At 43.3% G+C, this 22,832-nt stretch overlaps 1 protein-coding gene across 2 annotated transcripts in view; it reads right to left on the reverse strand.

The window, feature by feature from the left end:
• The window catches only part of PECAM1 (platelet and endothelial cell adhesion molecule 1), a 302,864-nt gene that overhangs the window by 114,174 nt on the left and 165,858 nt on the right, over window positions 1–22,832 (reverse strand). For both annotated transcript variants that reach the window (XM_069199932.1, XM_069199933.1), the window contains exon 14: window positions 22,439–22,495. In XM_069199932.1, the coding sequence (XP_069056033.1) occupies window positions 22,439–22,495 (57 nt within the window). The remainder of the gene's footprint in view (window positions 1–22,438; window positions 22,496–22,832) is intronic.

Genomic DNA, 22,832 nt, shown 5'->3' on the forward strand with positions numbered 1-22,832 from the left:
AAGGCGTTCAAGAACTACAGTGGCACGGAAACAATAGAGGCGAAGGACATGCTTCATTTTGTGTTTAGATTTGTGGAAGGGCTGAGACCAGAGATAAGTCAGATGATAAAGACGCATTTGATTTGTTGGCAGTCGAAACCTATTGATGAGGTGTTGAATTATGCGAAATACTGTAGCGACGAAATTGAAGTGAAACAGAAAAGGTTGAAAGAGAAAGTGATGATGATGCAACTTAGAGCAGCTCAGACAGGTTTGCAAGGGTTGCAAGGGTTCCAACAGCAGATACCGCAGCCGCAGGGAAATATGGTGTTTCAGCCACAGGCGAGAGGCAGAGGCAGAGGAGGCTTTGGGAGTAATGGTCCGGATTTGAACACTGTTGCGATTCCGAATGGTGTGCAGGCAATGAAAAGGGTGATGCCGTGTCACGTGTGCGGAATCGTCGGACATTGGAAACGCGAGTGCCCAATGGTGGTGCAGGAAGGTGCAGGTGTTGGTCAGCAAAACAATGATGTCAATGCATTCCAGACAATGAGGGGACCGAAAATGAGAGGTCCAAACCCAAATTTCCAGACCATAAATCAGCTGCAGGGATTACAGCCTATGCAGCCGCAGCAGATGCAGATGCCCCGTATGCAGATGACGCAAATGCAGCCAATGCAACAGCAGTTTCCCATGGTACCTAATCAGCAAATGCAAATACCCTTGGCACCAGTGAGTCAGCAGCAAGTGATGGTTCCTCCACAGGTCTCGAGTCAGGTGATGAGTACAAATGGCACAGTACAACAGTTCCCACTACACAGTGAGAATGGAATAAACAATGTATGGGAGAGTGAAAGTTCAGATGAGGAGGGAAATTGTGTGCTTGCAGCATCCTTGGAAGTTGATCAAAAGGGTCCATATGTGGAGGGAAGAGTTATGGGTCATCGTGTTTCATTCTTGGTTGACACAGGAGCCACACGTTCAACTGTTAGGAGCATTGAAGTACCAAATTTGCCACTCTCAGGGAGAACAGTTCAGGTAGTGGGAGTAGCAAACAGGCACCTGACGAACCCAATCACAGTCCAGTACAAGTCAGCATTGGTAACTATCAAGGGTTACATAATTTTGTGGTATGTGACTCAAGCCCGATAGCACTGTTAGGGAGAGACCTATTGTGCAAATTGGGATGTTCGATTATGTGTTCGCACGATGGAATTAGAATTCAAACGAGCAGTGATGGGGAAGAAGAGGACAGTGTAGAAGGGGATGAGATGGAAACTGTCGATGAAGAATATCCTCTGATTAACCTTTTTCCGATGATAACTGAAGAAGATATTCCAGCTGAATTACGGGAAACAGTCGGAAAGGAAGTGTGGGATATGACAGGAAAAGAGGTGGGATTGGTGAAAGGAGTGGAACCAGTGAAAGTGACCGTAAAACCCAATGTAACCTTTCCCCAGACCCCACAATACCACATGGCACAAGACACCCTCATGAAAGTCGCCCAACTCATTGACGAGTTTGTAAAACAGGGAGTATTGAAAGAAGTGTTAAGCAGTCCATGTAATTCGCCAATCATGGGACTAATAAAGCCGAGTGGAAAGGTCCGAATTGTGCAGGACTTGAGGAAAATAAATGACATCGTAATTAAATGCTGCCCTGTAGTACCGAATCCAGCTGTGATAATGTTTCAAATCCCTTGCGATGCCGAGTGGTTCTCAGTCATCGACTTGTCACAAGCATTCTTTTCGGTGCCTCTTCATGAGGACAGCCAATTTCTCTTTTGTTTCAAATTCTTAGACAGAGTTTACAGTTGGTGTCGAATTCCTCAAGGGTTTTCTGAGTCACCGTCAATTTTTAATCAGATTCTAAAGAAAGATTTGGAAGCGTTAGAATTGCCATTCGAGTCAACCCTAGTACAGTACATTGATGACTTACTGATTGCATCTAAGACAGAAAGTGGCTGCACAGCCGACACCATTGCTCTACTGAACCATTTGGGAAGGAATGGACACAAGGTGTCTCCTTCAAAGTTGCAGTTCTGTCAGAAGAAAGTGAAATACTTGGGTCATCAAATAGAGAAAGGGTCACGGAGAATAATGAAGGAAAGAATAACAAGTGTACTTCAAATGAGTCCACCAAAGACGAGGAGGGAGGTGAGGAAGTTTTTGGGGATGGTGAGCTACTGTCGCTAGTGGATTCCCAACTTCTCAACTCTAGCAAAGCCTTTACTGAAACTGACCCAGAAGGATGCCTTGGATGAAATTGAGCTGAAAGGAGATGAGATGGATGCTTTTATTGAATTGAAAGAATGCATGTGCAGGGCTCCAGCTTTAGGTATGCCTGATTACACAAAGCCTTTCACATTGTTTTGTCATGAACGTGATGCATGTTCTTTGTCTGTCTTGACCCAAGCCCATGGTGGCATAAACAGACCAGTAGCGTATTTTTCAGCTACTTTGGATCCGGTCGCAGCAGCACTGCCTGGGTGTTTGCGCGCCGTAGCAGCAGTTGGTATCAGCCTCACTCAGAGTGAAGGAATAGTGATGGGACACCCATTAACAGTCATGGTCCCTCACTCAGTTGAGATACTTTTGACCCGCTCCCGAACGCAACACATGACTGGAGCAAGACTCACAAGGTATGAAACAATAATTCTGGGCTCACCGAATGTGCAGCTGAAAAGGTGCACTACGTTGAATCCAGCAACCTTGCTTCCTGGTGAAAATGCTGAAATTGAGAACGCTGAAGACGTCGAGCATGACTGCCTTCAGGTGACTGAATTTTGCACAAAACCCCGACCTGACATTAAGGATACTAAGCTTGATGAAAATGACCAAATTGTTTTTGTTGATGGGTCATGTTTAAGAGATGCATTGGGAATATTGAAAGCAGGATATGCTGTATGTACTGTAACAGGTGTCTTGGAAGCGTCCTGGCTTCAAGGAGTCTATTCCGCACAAGTAGCAGAGCTTGTAGCCCTTACAAGAGCATGCCAACTGTCTACATTGATGAAGGTTACCATTTACACTGATAGTCAGTACGGGTTTGGAATTGTGCACGACTTTGGGCAACTATGGTCACAGAGAGGTTTCCTGACCTCTTCAGGGTCCCCAGTGAAAAACGGGGAGAGAATAAGGGAATTGTTACACGCCATTCAGATGCCAGCCGAAATTGCAGTGGTAAAGTGTAGTGCTCATACAAAAGGACAGGACTAGGTTTCCCTGGGAAATGCATATGCGGATCAGGTCGCAAGATTTTGTGCCTTGAACTGTATCTTGCTCAGGGATGAATGGAATTTGATAAGTGAGCCAGAGCTCGAACCAGCTGAAGCATTTGCCTTGAAGGTCGTGGATACAATGGATGAACTAAAAGCATTACAGAATAGCGTCAGGGAGGATGAAAGAGCTTCCTGGATTAAGTCACAATGTACACAGAGACCAGATGAGTTATGGGTTTCAAATGAGGAAAAATTTGTTTTACCAAATAGTCTCTTATCGCAGCTAGCGCGGTTCTATCATGGGCAGGCTCACCTAGGGAGAGATGCCATGATAAGATTGTTCAAAACTGATTGGTTTAACCCCAGATTCCGTCAAGTTGCAGAAGCAGTTTGCCATCGTTGTGTCATTTGTCAACAGATGAACCCAGGAAAGGGAACAGTTGTGAACGTGAGCCACATTGGTAGGGCGGGTGGCCCGTTCAGCAGAATGCAGATGGACTTTATTGAAATGCCTGTGCATGGAGGTCTGAAGTATGTGTTGGTGATTGTGTGCATTTTTAGTCACTGGATTGAAGCATAACCCACACGTAGAAATGACAGCCTTACAGTTGCAAAACTATTGTTGAGGGAGTTGATACCACGTTTCGGATTCCCGATCTCTTTAGAATCAGATAGAGGAAGTCACTTCAATAACGAGGTGATAAAGTTACTTTGCGCAGCGCTGAACATTGAGCAAAAACTGCATTGTAGCTATCGCCCTGAAGCCTCAGGACTGGTGGAACAAATGAATGGTACACTGAAATCAAGAATGGCGAAAATATGTGCATCGACAAATTTGAAATGGCCTGACGCATTGCCTTTGGTGTTAATGTCAATGAGAAACACCCCTGACAGAAAGACTGGATTGTCCCCGCACGAAATTCTCATGGGCAGGGCCATGAGACTTCCTGCAGTTCCCGCAAACGCGCTTTTGAATATTACAGATGATATGGTGTTAGACTACTGCAAAGGTCTGGCTGACGTGGTTCGCTCTTCTCTCACCAGGTGGAAGCAACCACCTTGTCACCGATTCAAGGTCCAGGACACACACTGAAAGCAGGTGACTGGGTCGTGATAAAGAAGCACGTGAGAAAGTCGTGTCTGGAACCCCGTTGGAAAGGCCCTTTCCAAGTGATCCTGACGACCACTACCGCTGTGAAGTGTGCGGGAGTTCCCAACTGGATTCACGCCAGTCATACAAAGAAAGTGTTGTGTCCCACAGATGAGGAAGTTGAAGCGCTGAAACTGCCAGTACCTGATAACAAAGTGCCGAGCGCTGAGACAGAGCAAAACAGAACTAGAAGCGAACAGGCAGAAATAGAGGAGAGAGAAATATTCTCTGAGGACGAAACAACTGATTCACTTGGGGAAGACCAAGGAGAAACCTCAGACAGCGACGAAGCAGCTGAAGGTAACAAAGAGCCTGAAGCAGCTGAAAGTGACAAAGAGCCTGAAGAAAGTAACGGTGACAAAGGGCTCGAAAGAGGTGAAAAAGCAGGAGAGCCTGATCAGAGGAGGGCTTTCCCCGAAGCAGACGGTACAGAAAAAGAAAAGAAAAACCTGATTGACTCCCTAGAAGGAGGGGACAAGGCAGAACAGACGAAACTGTTCAAACTTCTTCAGAAGAGATCGCAGGTCCATCAAGTGGACACAGTGCAAAGAAAAGACCAAGTATATCACCAGTAAAAGTAAGAACTAGAGAAAAGTTGAATGACGGTGAAGGGCCAAGAGTGAAAGAGAAAAGAAAGGAAGTGTCTGTCGTGGTACCAACATCAAGTGAAGAAACAGACTTGGCCAAAGAGGAAAGTACCAGTGAGGCAGAATCAAAGAGAGATGCAAAATTGAAAAGGAAAAGGATACCAAACAGGAGATATTCCGGTCCAGAATGGGCGTATGTAGTCAATGACGATTGGACTGACGAATTTGTATCTCTTAGCCTCGAGAACGAAGAAGAAGAGATACCAATAGAAAAGAAAAGTTTTATGGACACTATTGACTGAAAAAAAAAAAAAAAAAAAGCTGATAAATGACATTGCTTGCTATAATCTAACGTGATACAACCAGCTGAGACATTGCTAAACCGGATGAGACATTTGCTAACCTGATAAGACTTTGATAACCTGATTGACTCTTAAACAAGATTTGAGACAACGTTGCTAACTGAAAAAAAAAAAAAAAAAAAAAAGACTGAGTAATTGCCGAATTGAGACAAATGCTGCTAACCGATAAGTGACTGGGCTCCTGAAGAAAACTGTGTGAACATTGCGCTCGTTCAGCTTTGTAACAAATTGCTAAATCGTTTTTTCTTTATAAGTGCTTCTAGCTCTCTGATTCTATACAGATCATGACACAAAACAGTAGAGTGAAATATTGTAAATATGCGTGTATAGGCTTGATAACTGCATGTTTACTAATAATAATGGCAATAGTGCTTGCAACGCGTGGTAAGGGTGAGAATGAGAAAATTGATGCTTCTACTTCTGCTCCTGTTACTGTCACTGAACTAACCGCATTGAAAAGACTAGAATTAGATGAGAGACACTTGCATGATAAGAAGGAACTTTCGTATAATGTTTTCTATCGCCTCCTAACAGAATATGTTGAGACTATGGATGCGAAAGATTGTTATGTGTGTACACAGATACCGACATCGGTAAAGGAAGGGGTGACTTATCACCACATGCCTCTTACATATGGGATTACATGTAGTTTAGTAACTTCTAGATTTTATGGTCAAACTAACATACAGTATTTTTACTCAAATTATGATGTTACCTTTGCATATGTTCCTATAATAACGCAACTAAGCCAGATTGCTAAAGATTGGGATGCTAAAATAATGAGGGAATTTTTCGAGCCAATGCAACCTTTTGAAACAGCTCACGCTCATAGGGAAAATCTTACCTGCTCGCTCTCTGCAGTAGAAATAAGCTTTTTAGATCGTACAGATGATAGAAGGGCACAAATGAATGCGAAATTAGAAAAAGAGCTAAGTAAGAGGACTTCAGTAGATAATTATGCTTTTGCCGCAATAAAAACACAAGGGAGAATAGCTTTAGATGCTTGGCATGTATATATCGTGGTGAATCTTATTATGATAACATTTTCGTGGGAGCGAGTGAATGTAAACATACGTTTATCTTTAAGGCCAAATGGACATTCATGCTGAACGGACTTGACCCTGTCATACCTGGTGTATATTACATTTGTGGGCATAATGCCTATTATCGTCTTCCAAAGGGATGGTGGGGGAGATGTTATTTGGGTATAGTGTTCCCAAAGGTTTATCAACTGGATGACCTATCGGTGATTCCAAAGACGCCTGGATCTCATTGTATCCAGAAAAGAGAGACCGCAGCTGCTGTGGTAGGAGATATATTTGGAGCCATGATTCCTTCATTGGGAGTTGTGTTGAATTCCATCAAAATAAGAAAGTTGTCTACTATAGTGGATAACATGTTGACAAAGTTTTCAGGTGCTATAATCCTGATGGATGCTGAACTTGCAGCAGAAAGAGCTATGACTCTTCAAAACAGGCTTGCCCTAGACATTCTTTTAGCAAAGGATGGCGGCGTTTGCAAAATGCTTGGTGCGCGTCACTGTTGCACGTATATACCAGACAACAGTGTTAAAATTAAAACAATGCTTGCAAATCTAACAAAAGAGAGTGCAGACTTGAAGGAATTGAAAGAACCAGGAGTTTGGGAGAAGGTTGGAAAGGGAATTGCTTCAGTGGGAAATTGGCTTGGTGGCATTTGGAATGGAATATTGCTAAAAATAATACAGGGAATACTAATAGTACTAATTTGCATCTTTGGGATTTGGGGAATAAAGAGAGGAATACTAATGATCATGGCAAGAATTAAGAGAAGGAAGGAAGAGAAAATGATGAAAAGAATGGCAGAAGAATACAAGGCAAGAACAAGGGGAACTAAAAGGCAGAGAGAACTGACAGAATTTTAATGGAATAAAATTTGTGGGAATGGTTTTGTGTGATGACAAGTAGTCATCAGAGGAGGGATTGATGACGCAGAAATGAAGGTTTTACATTTATTAGCGCATAAACGTAGTGCTGCAATAATCAAGTGTGACTTTAACCGAACTAATAAAGATTGTACGGGGACAAATGTGCCCTCAGAGTAGTTCGCCAACATTTATAAGCGTGCTTTATATAACGTGATGTATTAGAATTGTGCTAATCTGACATAACCGTAAACGTGTGCTATGATTTGCTTGTTTGAAATGTTTTAACTTAGCATAACTTTAGTGGAGGCTTCGGCCTAGTTGCCTGTCTCACGGTTTAGATGCTCGTGTTTTTCCAATGTGCTAATAAAACGTGTATTCTTGCTTGAAGCTGTACTTTTCCAGTGAGATCGGTTCACATGCTTATCTTTAAGGTTTCGTGCCAGCCTGGCATCTTCTTCTTTGCTCCAAGGTCAATCTGCAGGTGCAGACAATGGAAGCTCTGAAAGTGAGTTAATTGGTAAAATATGTTGCAACTTACGTTCCCGACTCCAAGGATAATGTATGCCTAGGTAGAAGCTTGTGAACTGTAGTTTTTGATTGGACAATTTGAAGCCAACCTATGAACCCTCCAATGGAAGACCCTACTGGATTTGAACTGTTGTCTATTTAAACCTGGTGCACAAGAAGAAAGCGGGTTATACGCCATTACCCATTGCACCCATTGAGAACATTAGACATTGCAGCCATTATGGCCCATCTTGCCGACCTCGTCATTTTGCCATCTTCTACGATGCCAATTGATGTTCGACGCCATTTTGAATGAGACTTTGAAGCTTTCTCTAATCGAGAGAAAGAGACTTTAAGTAATTCTCGCCCTAGAGACTTTAACTTCGATTTGCCCCTTTGCATGAAGTAGTAGTTTTGTCCTTTATCTTGCCGCTGTGAGGCAATTGCCCCGTCCACCCTGCCCCTTTGCCCCGTCCCATGCTGATCGGAAACCGGTACCTGTGAGACGAAGACTTCCTTGAATGCTGATTGAATTTGGTAAATATGAAAGGAAATGTACAATTGCATTGTGTTTCTTTTTAGGTAACCAACTGCTGATTTTTGATAAGAGCCCTAGTTAGGAGTTTTCCAAATTAATGTTGCTAAATTGTTTTTGCATGAAATCCCACATGCAGATGCTAATTTGAGGTTAGATGAGGATTCATTTGTCGCACGATGCAATTTGAGACCTTGTTATGCTGACTAATGTATGCAATTAGCTCATTACAGATTATAGTTTTAGTGGTTTGCGTTGCTATCATCGAATGCATTGTTATTCAAATGCTGCATAGATTGCATCTTTTTCATCGTTATGGACAGCTATTAATGTTCATTTACATATATCATTTGGTGTTGAGACACATTTATATCGTGCTAGCTTTGTTAATATAGGGAAATAAATGCATTAACTTTGCATAAACTGGTGTGGTTATTCATGGCCGGAAGGTCATGGTTCGCCGAAATGTTTTCTGGATTAATTGTGAAGTGTTATGTTGATCAGGGCATTGCTTATGTTCGTTATTGATTATTGATTTGATTAAATTGATTACTCTCGGGTGAAGAGAGCCCCACTTGGTCAAAAGATTCATCGACCCAAGAGCGTCCAAATACAGGTAATTTATTAGGTCGGAACGCTCTATCAGGAACAGAGAGAGGTGGCTGGGGGAGGGTTGGGGTACAGGGTGGGAGGTCAAGCCATAGCTAATTTGATATCTATAGTTTTGTAAGTGTGTGTGTAAATACACACATTTATAGGCCCACATTCACAAAGCTACGCAAAAATGCGGGACATGCCAGATATAAAAGTGAGAGTAAAGTCTTTAGTCCTTCTTTTATATCTGACCTGTCCTGGTTTTTGCTCCTCAAAATCTGGTCACCCTACCCTATTCTAAAACTGTGCACTCATCTCATTTGCACAACTTCAAACAGATTGTGAACTGCCAGCGGCAATTTCTAGGCCTATGGCTTGTAGCTGAAATACAATGCCTTTGGAAAATAACAAATAGATACAAGACCACAGACAGCCCCCTTGATATACACACCCTAAACACTATTGGTGAAGGCTGACGACTTATTACCTGCTCCCAAAAGCATGCAATCCACAGGCCCCTTACTACCAACAAGACAGAAATGGGAGTAAGACATAGGTCGGGAACTGTCCCAGAAAGGGTGGGACAAGTATATGGCATATCCCCGCAAATTCTCTCGCAATACCACATTTCAAAACATCGAACATAATATTCTTCACAGGGCATATCTCACTCCTGCACCTCTGCAGAGAATTTACAGCTCAACCTCGTAGTAAACGAGAAGCCGCGCACCAGACACAGACATGGCCGACATGTTTTGGAGCTGCCCGATTGTGGCTACACTATAGCAGGAAGTCAGAGAGGCATTGACTGCAATCACAGCTTGCACAGACCAGTGCAGTATGGAAAGTGGGGTTCTGGGTTTCTTCAGACATAGGAAGGCAGGGGGCGCTACTAACCGACTTCTTGATCTGGTGCTGCTCATATTTCGTGGGTCCATAGCTACGCACTGGAAGACCAATACACTGCCTAGATTTAAAGCACTGGTGTGCAGTGACACTTTAATGGGGTAGGGCAGAATCTGTGGCCCTCCGGCGTGAGGGGTTTGCACAGGGTTCCTATAGTGGCAGATTGGGATTCACTACTACAGATGCAAAAATTTAAGGAGGACCAACATGACTAAGGGGTCCCAATCTGGGGACGCAAACTACTTTTACACCTATAATCAAAACCGAGTAAATCCATCAGATCACTTTCCCCTCATGAAGAGTCCTCGGTCACCATTACGACCCCTCACCTGATAAGTTCCACTTCACCACACACCTTGTGGTCCCCAACTGGCTCCTATGGTCACACGGAGGGAGGAGGTTACACTACTGGCACATAAGTGAATATACTGTTTCGTGCACGCTCCTTGTTGTACAAGTGTTGGTCATGACATTGTTATCATTGTTGATCTATTTGTTTGTAACCAAGGACCAAGAGCTCCTGACAGACTAAGCAAAATGTCATAATTTGATGTGATCCACGGGGATACGAACTGTTATGCTTTTTCAAGTAAACCTGGATGCTTATAATTTGCTCATGTGATACAATAATTGTAAAATCAATAGAACTGGTCCAAAAACATCAGGTAATCTTATCCCTTCCCAATCCCAAACAGCTCTTTGTCTAGAGACTAGTGATATGTTTTGTATAAGGGTATCCCAAAAAGGATTGATGAATCATATTAAGCAGAATAAAGCCAGAGTTCCTACACATTCCCCTCCTGTATTTTCAAACACTAGAATCCAGTTCTTAGTTCCCAGGGCTGAATCGCAGCACACGTAAAACCACAATGCTTTGTTCTACACTACAGTTTTGCACAATGGCAGGCCCACAATCCCAGCTCCTTCCAAAGCATCACTCATCTGACCCCTCTCGGATTAAGGAAGAACAAAACCATTCTAAACATTCTTGCCATCTCCTTCCCAAGGAGAAAGCCTCCTCCAAGCCTGTGAAACCTCCATACTTCAAAGACGTTCAATTGTGTGGCTTCCATTTTACCCATGTCGCACAAAACAAAAGGGCAGTGCCAATCAGGAAGGGTTTTTTAGGTCGAGCATAGCAGCACACAAGCGATTCTTTTCCAACATGTTGGTATCTATGTGGGCTTTTAAGAATGCCCACCTCACGCCCATCACTGTCATTTGTTTGTGGTTTTGTCTTTCAAAAGTCCTTTGATGACATTGGTAAATTCTTTACATTTGTCCTGCCTTGAGGCGGTTTTATGACCGATTTGGGGAGTGACCCTATTACATGGATAATTGCATGTTTGCCGATATGTTTGACTGTGAGCGAATTTCTTTTTCCTTTTGTTTCTCTCCTTCGCGCTCATGCTCACAGTGGCTGTGGCACTTTAAATTGACTTGATCATGTCAACTGTTTTACTTTTCATTTTCAATCTATGTGGCCAGGAAAGTTCAGTTAGGAATTTACAACGCTAATAGCTCTAACTTGAGCAAACGTTGGAGACCCATTGCATTGCAAATGCTTGGTTAGTGATGTGCTTCCATCACTGTCAAACTTCCTTTGGCAGTACAGCAGACATTTGTCTATGCAAAGCTTTGATCAGGGCCAAAACTCTTTTGAAAGGTAGCCACTAAGACTGCAAGAAGTGACAGACAGGACACCTTTCTGCTCTGCTGAAGCTTATGATCAATAGGAGGGAAGTACTGCTAGGAAGTTAGCAGGTATGCATGTTTTGCGCTAGTGGTGAACTATAGGGGATCCAGCCAGAGGCAGGAGGTTATTGTTACCAAGCCAGGTTGGCCTTTATGACAGGAATAGAACAATGTTATAGAAGCCACCCTTACAACATATAAAATAAATATCCGTGTTGGCCCATGATTTGTATTTTAAATAATTAGTTATATGCTATGATAATTTCTTTCATGTATTTTTCCAAGTCAAAGTTAGATAAGTATTAGGCCTATAAAATTGCACCACTTTAAACCTGTGTAGGCTGACCGCAACCTCACTTGTAACATAGAACTTTAGCTCAGATTACCCAGTTTTAAATAAAAGTGCGTGATAAACCTACATTTTAGTTTTAAGCACTAGGTAGTTGAGCCTAACTTTTACAAGGGACACTGACATCTGACTTACATAGTATTAAATTTGGGTTCACTTTTCCATTTCAGAGCATTGCCTGCGGTGTTATATGGCTGCTTTTTGGCTCATTTCATGGTTTTTATTCCAGATGTGAGTACTGAAGGCCTCACTGAAGGAATATGATATTAACACAGCTTGTGCTATTTGTGTACTTTGCAAATGACTTTCAGTAATTTCAAATATGCCAAATCAATAAATAAGCAAAAAAGATACCATGTTTTTGGGAAAGGCACAAACAGTGCAATAATGATGGTAATTCCACACTTCCAAGAGGCCAAAACGTCAGCTACTGAGGTAATAGAAAAACAGGGAAAATTAGCAGCCCACGACCCATCCTTCCTAGACTTCCAATGCAATAATCTGGTTCCCCAGCATACAAAAAAGCAGCAGGGAATAATCAGAACCAAACATCGGGATAGAGAAAGTCTGTCTCCCAGGAATGAACAATCTGTTGTAGGAAACTATTGTACGTTTAGTCATCTGGTAAGTCATAAGTCTGTCAAAACAACACAAGTATGTTTACAACCTGGCACAAAGTCAGTGCAGACCTCCAAATGGATCATATTTTTCAGGAGTCAATTTCTAAACTTGAGCCATGTAGTTGTGATTGCTGTTGAACGTAAAACCTATTGTGAAATGACAGTTTAGTTTGTTCATGGGTATCACCTTATATATCATTCCTCAGCAGCATATTTGCCCACTAAGCTGATGTATGTCAAAACAATAAGCACTAACCCATTGTTGCTCTCAGAACCAATGGCTGATTGCTACATGCAATATGATAGATTGAGGAAGAAGATCCAAAGAAACAATAGAAAGGCTACGAACATCATAGTTTCACGTTGGAGACACTGTCCTAGCAAGGTGAAAAATGAAGGGTCAGATTTACTAAACCCTAGTGTTGCCCTTGCGTCACGCAAGGCGATGTAATGCAACACAAGAGCTTAAGTGAGATTTATTAAGCTATGCTTTTCTTAGTATTCCAAAGTAATGGAAGGTAGCACACATTTCTGCATTGTGTTACTCCATGTTGGGAAGGTGTTCCATGGGTGGAGTTTTAGGGTTCCCATGCACCCACCTATGGATATTTACACAATACCATATTTACCATAGATAAGAAACCTGGGATTGCGTCAAAATGATATGCCTCTACAACAGAACCGTAACAAGGAGAAATATCTCCTTTATATTTCCTCTTTCTTCTTGTACTGCAAAATGCAGCACGTGTATAAAGAGGAAAGTCATTCTAAGGGTTGTTTTTGTGCAGGAAGGTCTCACAGCACAGGGAGAGGACAGGAATGCCTTCCCCAGTGCAGCAAGTTGCCTTAATGATTTGCATGACACTTTGATAAATCTGCCATGAAGTTTTTTATGGCTTGAATTTAATTGTTTTACCACATGACATTTTAGTATTGTGTTGATTACTGCATACACAAGCAATTATTGCAGGACTAAGAAAGTTGTTTGCCTCACCTCTGTTTGGGTTATGTAGAAGCTCACCTTGAGATTTTAAACCTCCATTGTCTCTTCCGCTTCTGCTCTACCACTTACTGCCGGTTGTACGATGGAACCAAGCATGCCGGAACAACGCGTGCCTTCACAATGCTGTAGGAACCCCAACCGTGTTGTTTCCATGCATGCCTTTATAATGACTTTTGTTGTAAAGCATGCCTAGTAAAGGCATGTGTGGGAACGGCATGTGAAATGGCATGCATGGTTCTCGCATTCAACCCCCTCACCCACCCTGAGGCCCAAAACTACCCTACCCCTAAAAGCTAAATTACCACGATTCCCCCACCCACCCTGAGCCCTAAAAAAAAATAAGATCCCAACCCCCCACTCCCGCCCCTAAAAACTAAAGTACCCCAAACCCCCTACCCAGCCTGAACCCTAAAAAAATTTACCCCGACCCCTCACCCTTAAAAACTAAACTACCCTGACATCCCCCACCCGCCCTGAGCCCCAAATCCTTCCCCCTAATAAGCAAACTACCGTGCCCCCCAACACTAAGTCCTAAAAATAGAACTATCCTGACCACCCGCACCGACCCCTAAAAACTAAATTTCCCTGACCCTAAAAAATAAAGTACCCCGACACCCCCACCCATCTTAAGCCCTAAATCCACCCCACTGCTAAAAACTACCCATCAACCCTGCTCCAACCCCACGTACTTCACTGCACCCTCTCCCAATCCTTCCCCCCTTCTCTCCTCCCTCCTGCTACCCTTCAGTAAACCTTACCCCATCCCTTTAAAAGTAAACTACCCCACCCTAAGCCCTAAATTAAAAAAAATAACCAACCCCCCATTTCCACCCTTAAAAAAAAAATAGTCCTATTCCCTCCACCCTAAGCCCTAAAAAAATACTCGAACCCCCACCCCACCCTTTTAAAAAAAAATTACCCCACCCAACCCCCCACCCACCCCAATTCGAATCCCAATCCCTTAATCCACACCACCCCTGCCTCACTTACCTCACAGCATCCTCTGCGTCCTCTCCCATACAATGCACAGCTTTTTCTGTGCCTTAACCAGGCATTTGCGTAGTTCAGCACTTGTGTGGTTAAGGCACGTAAAAAGCCATGCGTTGTTCCGGCAAGTGTGGTTACACTTGTGTGGGAAACATCTGCGTTGTTTACAACGCATGGTTAAGGACGTTTCCCATTACTGCCTCATATGTAGTAACCCTCAAGAAACGTAGGTATAGTTATAGTACCTACTTACAAAACAATGCACTAATACACCTGCCAAACAGGAACACAGCTGGTGGGCATATAAAAGCAGGTGAAGAACTCACCATCGTTAAAGAGCATCTTCATTTTAGGTTCCTGTTTGCCAGAGGCATGTCTGTGCAGGGCGCGGCAGGCAACCTTATGATCATGCCCTCTCAGAGAGAGCATTAAGGCATCTCCACCACTGAGGAGCCTTTAGAGTACAACTAAAAAGTTCTAAAGGCTGAGCTCTCATAGCCTAAACTGTACATGTATGAAACTTCAACCTCCATACAAGCCCCTATTAACTGGAACACACCCAACAAACCTTCACTGGTGACAGACATAATTATTGCACCTTTTAGGCCTTAAGGTAAACATTTTACAGAGTAGTATAACTTAGATCTAACTTCAAGGAGCATCGATCACAGAAAACGTTTATGTAACAGAAGAGTAGCAAAGAAAAGGTAGTACAAATTCCCCCTCGTGAAATCCATTTGAGACCTGATTATAGAAAACAGGATGTTATGAAGTTGGAAGTTGAGAACAGGAAACTGACAAGCATTAGAGAACACAACTTACAGATATTTATAGGCATTTAAATTATATGTTTAGAAAACAGGGATATAACATAATTGACCTTTTAGGTTTTTAGAAATGAGGTCGTTAGTTGGCAGTCATTAACACCCTGTCCAAGTAGGGACCCTCACTCTAGTCAGGGAAAGGGACACAGACAGCTCAGATAACCCATGCCCACCCCCTTGGTAGCTTGGCACAAGCAGTCAAGCTTATCTCAGAGGCAGTGTGTAAAGTATTTATACAAACACACACAGTAACACAGTGAAAACACCACAAAAGGACTCCACACCAGTTTAGAAAAATAGCCAATATTTATTTAAATCAAACAAGACCAAAATGACAAAAATCCAACATAAACAAGCAAAAATATGAACTTTTAAAGTAAAAAGAGTCTTAATCCATAGAAATCAATGGATGCTTTGTTTTAGCACAAATGTACCTGGTATGCATCAAAAATGAAGCCGCACGGGTGAGCTTGCTGCCGAAAAGCAAGCATTGAGTCGATTCATTACTCACAAGTGAGGCTGTGCGTTGATTCTTTCTCCGCCGGGCAAGTGATGCATCGATTCTTTCCTTGCAGGGAAGGGATGCGTTGATTGCCAGACAAGCAGCCTCAGGTCAGTGCAGAGATGTTGAAGATTTTGACGCCCAGGGTCGATGCGTGTAAAATTCCGATAAGCTGTGTTAAGGGTCCGCCTTCAGAAAAGGCACTGCGTCGATTCTCCAGCCACGAGGCGGGCGCTGCGTCAAATTGTTAGCGGTGGAACAGGCAATGCGTCGATTTTTCTGAGGAATATATAGCAGAAGGTAGATTTTCTCCTGCAGGTTACCAGCTTCCACTTCTAAGGGCACAGGGACTGGATTTGGCATCACTTAGCAAGTCAGGTCTCTCAGCAGAAGAGCCCAGGCAATGGCAGATGAATTCTTTCGTGTTCCTGGGACTTCAGAACAGGGGGCAAGCTCAGTCCAAGCCCTTGGAGAAATTTCACAAGCAGGTTTTTAGAAAGCAAAGTCCAGTTCTTTCCCTCTTCAGGCAGATGCAACAGGCCAGCACAGCAAAGCAACAGGCAGAGTGTCTGGTCCTCCTCAAGCATCAATCTCTTCTCCTGGGCAGAGGTTCCTCTTGATCCAGAAGTAATCTAAAGTTGTGGGGCTTTGGGCCCACTACTTATACCCATTTCTGCCTTTGAAGTAGGCAAACTTCAAAGTAAAGTCTCTGTTGTTCACAAGATCCTGCCTCGCCCATGCCTGGCCCCAGACGCACTCCAGGGGGTTGAAGCCTGCTTTGTGGAAGGACAGGCACTGCCCTTTCAGGTGCAGGTGTCAGCTGCTCTCTCCCCACTCTAGCCCAGGAGACTCATCAGGATATGCAGGACACACCTCACTGTCTAGAGGAAATTCACAAACAGCCCAAGGGTCAGTCTGACCCAGATGTGGATTCCATAGGCACACAGAGGCACAGAATGCATAGAAACCAAGAAAATGCCCACTTTCTTAAAGTGGTATTTTCAAACAATCTAAAAAATAACTCTACCACAAGATTTATTTTTAAATTGTGAGTTCAGAGACCCCAATTTCCATATCTCTATCTGCTGCCAATGGGCAACTGCACTTAAAAGACATTTAATGGCAGCCCCCATGTTAACCTATAGGAGAGACAGGCCTTGCAATAGCGATAACCCAATTTGACAGTATTTCACTGTGTTGCTGGGCTGGAGAGAGCAGGCACATGCTATCAGTCTGCCTGGGTGCTCCCAGCCAGTCCTAACACTGTTCTGAACAGCGTCAGGACTGGCTGCAGGGCAGGGTGGGAGCCTGTGGCTGCCTCCAGTGACCATCAAGAAGGAGCGGCGGCAGTGTGGCAAGGCAGGTTCGTTTTTATTATTTTTTTATTTAATGTTTATTCCCCCCCTGCACGCGCCACCCCGCCCCTTCAGCATGCAGCGAGCCATGACTGCCGGCTTAACACATAAATATAGCAATAATCAACAGAAAAGTGACCTGTCAAACTTTTCAAAGGGCTTTCCACTGCGCAGAAATATGTGCTAGTACAGTTTTAGTAACTTTTCAACCATTTGAGCTAGAAACAGCATTTTTTTGTTAAAATTTGCACGTTAGGCGGCAGATGATGGAGTATGTGGCAAGGTTGGCAAATCCATAGTTTATCAAAAAATGCTGTGGCTGCACAGTCACATAATACACTGCTTTGCATTACTTAGCATCAAGGGGGTGTTAAAAGTGCGTTCCCATGCAACTACCCACACTTTTTGATGCAACACACTCTCTATCAAAAATGTGAGTCGGAGGACCTAATTTATAAGGCCTTTGCACCACCATTGCGTCATTTTTGTTACACAACGGTGGTGCAAGCAGTGCTTTACACTGCTCCACATTTACAAACTGACGCATTCGGCTCAATATATCAGTTTATGAACCCTTGCGTCACATTCTACCAGAGCCAGGTATAATGTATGCAAAGTAGGTGTTCCGTCGAGAAAAACCTGGCAGAATTGACGCAGTGGAATTTACAATATTTCACTGCGTTGTTTTACAACTCCACTGTGTCCGAATTTTAACACCTGCTCAGAGCAGGCTTTAAAATGACGCAAGGCTTTTCTCTATGGGACCCTTCTTCTCATTGCTGGAGTAGTGCAATTGTATTGACACTAGTCCAGTAATGCGTCAGTTTGATGCCACAGATGAATCAGAATCTCTGATGCATCTGTGAAAATGTGCTTCATGGACCTCTGTATTGTAAATACAACGCATCCATGGTGTTGTTAGGGAGTTGTAGGGCAGTGCAAGAAATCTTGTGCATAGGAGCCAATGCGTAAGATTCTGGTAAATGAGACCCAGGGTTTTGCGTAAAAAAATAACGCCTTTTCTATCTAGGCTTTAATAGAATAAATTATGTAATTTCTCCTTTCTTTTCCTACTTTGCATGCGTGCTGCACTGTGCAGCACACAAAGAAGGAAAAGTTTTAAATGTTGGCTAGGCATTGTATTTTGTACTGCAAGGTAACCCTTCCAGTGCAAAACCTATGTTAGACTCTCACAGACACCCTAGCACTATGACGCAAAGGTGTGTGCGTGGCGCACGGCAGCTGAAATCAGTGCCAGCGCTAGGGAGAGGGGAGGAGAGAGCCTTACCTTACCTGCTCCCTTCCTGTCATGCAACGCAGCACAGCATTTTTGACTGCTGCACTGCGTTGCCAGAAGGTTTAGCAAATCTGCCCGTAGTGTTTTATGTTATGACTAAAATATTTCCATATGAATGATTACAGGTGCAAATCCCCAGGAGATTATTCTCACATTACCTGATAAATCACAAGTTCGCCTTTTCAAGAAAGCCTGTAAAAAAGTGAAAGTACAGCATCTGTGACTCAGACAAAGAGGCTTCTCCATTGTCCAGGATACTGGCTAATAACATTCTATGTCCTCACAGACAGAGATGGGCATTGAAGGCTTCAGATGCCGGTTTGCAGACCTTATCTTTGATCAGCGCATAGATGCGCTGTTTCTTTCCGAAACCTTGTTTAAGGCTGAGTCAGCACTGGGTATCTTGCTGGCAGTCCCTGAGGGCTACGATAGTAAGGCTGGACAGGGCCTCCTGGGAGGCTGGAGTATTGCGTTGATTTATAAGAATTCCCTTCCATGTACTTTCAGGGAGATGAAAATCGAAGGCAGTAAGGCAGCCTTTTTCAAGCTTACTTTCAAGCAGACATGGTTACTTTAGCGGGTCTATTGATTTATCGACCTCCGTGCCCCGCATCGGGATTCATCTCAGCCCTTGCGGACATGATTACATAATTCCCTTTGCGGTGCACTAACTTCTTAATCTCCATTTTGAGGATGCTGCCTGCCACAGTGCCTCGACCCTTATTGAGGATTTAGCCACATGCCATCTCTTCTAACTTATACATACTCCTACACATAGTCAGGGTCATGTCTTGGACTCAGTCTTTTCTAACTCAGCGAACATTAATGGAACACCCCCTGTATCCGTAGTTTGGTCTGACCATTTTGTCCTTCCTTTCTCATTTAAACTGTCCTCTCTGAAGGCTCCCGCTTCTAAAGTACTTCAATATCAAACTCGCAAGTGGTCCAGGGTGACCGCAACATCTTTTCCAGGCTCCCTCAAGGTTTCCACGCCCACTCTTAGCAAGTGTGTTTAGGAGGCATCCGGACACCTTGAGGACTGGATTAGTGGGTCCCTAGACAAGATCCCACCACCAACTATGGTCTCAACTAACCGCTCCAAACCATCTGCTGAATAATTCCATGAAGACTTGCGTGCCATAAGAAAGTCCTATAATCGGCTTGAGTGCTTATGGAGCCGAAATTATGTGCCAGAAGATAGAATCGGCTCCCTAAAGGCCCTGAAAGATTATTATAAGGAAATTAGGTTTTCCGGTAGCATTTTTTATGCCCAAATTGAATCAAGCACAGAACTCCTCAAGTGAGATCTTTTCGATGGTGCAATCGCTATCCTCATTGGAGCGTGTCTCATCCACCACCACTCCTTCACAGGAGACCTGCAATTGAATCGCTCAATTTCTTTAGTACAAAGTGGCTAAGATGCACACCTTCTTCCCCCTGGAATTCAGGGAAGTGAACTGTCAGGATCATGGTTTACCTCCCCTAAGAAGTGCCTCTCTAGGTTCGGAATAATGTCTGTATCAGACTTTTGGTGAATCCTGCCTAAGGTAAAAACAGGGGCACCATTGGATCCGGCTCAACCCAAGATTCTGTTGCTTGGCATGGATGTTATTGCCCCAGCCCTCTGTGAACTGTGAATGCATCCCTTTCCACAGGCAGGATTCCTTCGAAGTCGAAACATGCAACAGTGGTCCCACTGTAGATAAAACCTACACTGGACCGAGCTAAACTTTAGACCCATTTCTCTCCTTCCTTTTTTTAATAAGATTACAGAAAAAAATGTTAATCAGCAATCGGTGCATTTTATTGAGACAAATGATCTGTGACACAAAACTCAGCCAGGCTTCTGCACACATTACTGCACAGAATCTGCATTATTGCTAGCATCTGAGGCTCTCAGACGAATTGCTGATGAAGGTAACACCACAGCACTGATTATGCTTGATCTAAGTGCTGCATTACGTAGGTCTCATATGGCCTTTTATTGGAGAGATTCTTGTCCTGCGGGATAGGGGGATCAGCGCTGAGATGGCTGGCCTCCTTCCTAAAGAGTTGCACTTTCCAAGTTGTGCAAAAACCGTATACTTCCAAGATCTTCCCATTGCAGGAGGGGGTGCCACAGGGATCTGCTCTAAGCCTGACGCTCTTTAATCTTTATCTTTGACCATTAGCTGAGGTAATAGAGCATCGTGGTTTTGAGACTATCTTATGCTGAAGATACACAACTTATCATCACCCTCACCCAAAATCAGGGTTTCTCTGCTGCCCAGTTTCAATCTTGTCTCACAGATCTGAATGGATGGCTGGACATCAGCTGTCTCAAGCTGAATGCAGAGAGAACCGAGGTACTGGTGGTGGGGAAACAGCCTTCAATTTGGTCGTCAGCCTGGTGGCCGGATATTTTAGGATCATCCCCAGCTCCCAAGCCAACTCTAAAAAATCTGTTCATATGGTTCAATTCAAACCTTACGTTTGATAAACAAATTTCCAGTCTGGCTAGCTCCTGATTCAACATCTTAAAAATGCTCAGCAACATCACAGCGTTCCTCCCTGAAGAGGCGAGGAAAACAGTGGTCCAAGCTCTAATTCAATCTAGACTGGACTACTGTAACATTCTGTACCTAGCTGCCACCAGTGGCAGGCTACAAAAACCTCAAATGATATAGAATGAGGCTGCCTGCTTACTTTTAAACATACCGAAGTTCTCCTCTACGGGTCTAGCTTTAGCGAAGCTCTATTGGTTGCCCGGGAGGAAAAGAGTAGCTTTTAAAGCCCGGTGTTTCTGCTTCACAATTTGATGGAGGAAAAGTCCTCAATATCTACTACCGATGCTCCAGGAGTACCACCCTCAAATAAATCTCAGGTCAGCTGATGTGTCCCTGATGTCAGTGTCCAGAATAAAGAGAGGGCAGGTGGGGGGTTGTTCTTTCAAGTTCCTGGCCCCCAACCTATGGAATTCCATGCTGCTTGCTCTGAGACAAGAGGAACTCTTTCAGGCAAACGATGAATAGAGTCACAAGCTGTGGTCTTTGTGGGGAAGCCTTTTAGCGCAGGGACTCTCCTCTAGGAGTAACCAGGCGCTCTATAAACTTCCTAACATAACATGCCTGTCATGCCTGTCCTCAATAAACAGGTATACCATGTACTGCATGCCTCTTGATGGCAGACATTTCAGTGCTAGTTTTGCTTAACAAAAGCTCTGTAGGAAATAAAATTATATAGAATACCATGTTGCCTTTTTTTATACTGTTTATTTTGTGTTCATTCTTACACGTCCCAAGTATTTTATAACTTTGCATATATTCTGTACTGGCCTGCCTTTAAATTAAAGCTTATTTATTGCCTGTGTTATATTTGGAGAAAGGGCAGGAAAACTCAAAAAAAAAATGTCTGCGTCTTTGGTGGTTAGTGTGCATTCCTAAATTGGATCACGTCCTGGTAAGTTTGAGAGAGATTGATGGGACTCCATCTGTCTATTTTCTTCACTCTAAATTGTGGCCTACTATACCTCTACCTCCTGGGGCCAAGGAAAAGGGATTGGATGTGGTCGGAAATGGTCTAACACACAACAAACACACATAACAACATTGACCATTCTCACAGGTTTTGGAGAAATGCTAAACATAGGGGATAACTCTTAATATCGTTTTTTTTTCAATAAAAAGAGATGGATAAATTTAAGTAGGTGGTGGCAGCTGATGTCAAAGGTAATGCCCTGATACAATACAGACATACAATGGGAGGGTGCACAGGAAGGATGACAAAACCTCAGGAGACTCTGTCAATAGGCAATTTGCTACACCATAGGGTAAATAAACTTTCTCAACCTACAAGGTGGAGTGGTGCATACATGTAATAACTCAACAGGTTTTTCGACTTATTACACAATCCAACAGTGAATGGTCATTAAAATGGTTAGAAGAGAAATTACGGTTTATCAAACTATCACTTTGAAAAACGTTCTGATTCTTAATAGTTCCTCAATCGTCAAAGAGTTTTGTATTTTCAACTTACAAAATATTTGTTCTATACATCTTTAAACTTCAATGAAGGAACTTACCTTGCTGAGCCTGTCGGATTTCACTGTAAACTGTGTCAGTCCCCTTAGTTACGGGAGCTAGAGAATCAAGGAGAACAGGATCAGTTAATTCCCCTCACCTGACCTCGCATCTTTTGAAAAAAGGATTTAAGGTTTTCTGACATTTACCATATTGTTTGCAAGCTTTACAGCAAGGGATTTACGATTAACATGTGTTGACAGGAAATATAGGATGAGAAAGATCTGTAGACTAGGCAGAAGACTAGCAAACATAGAGGGAAGGGAAAGATCCGGAACAACGCGCAAGGAACCACGCCTGCGTGGTTCACGCAAGCGGAATGACACTTGCCTGAACAACGCAGGCTTTTTTCTCTGCCTCAACCACGCATGTGCTGAACAACGCACATGCGTGGTT

The sequence above is a fragment of the Pleurodeles waltl genome, chromosome 7 (assembly GCF_031143425.1).
Source record: "Pleurodeles waltl isolate 20211129_DDA chromosome 7, aPleWal1.hap1.20221129, whole genome shotgun sequence".
In the NCBI taxonomy this organism is placed as follows: domain Eukaryota; kingdom Metazoa; phylum Chordata; class Amphibia; order Caudata; family Salamandridae; genus Pleurodeles; species Pleurodeles waltl.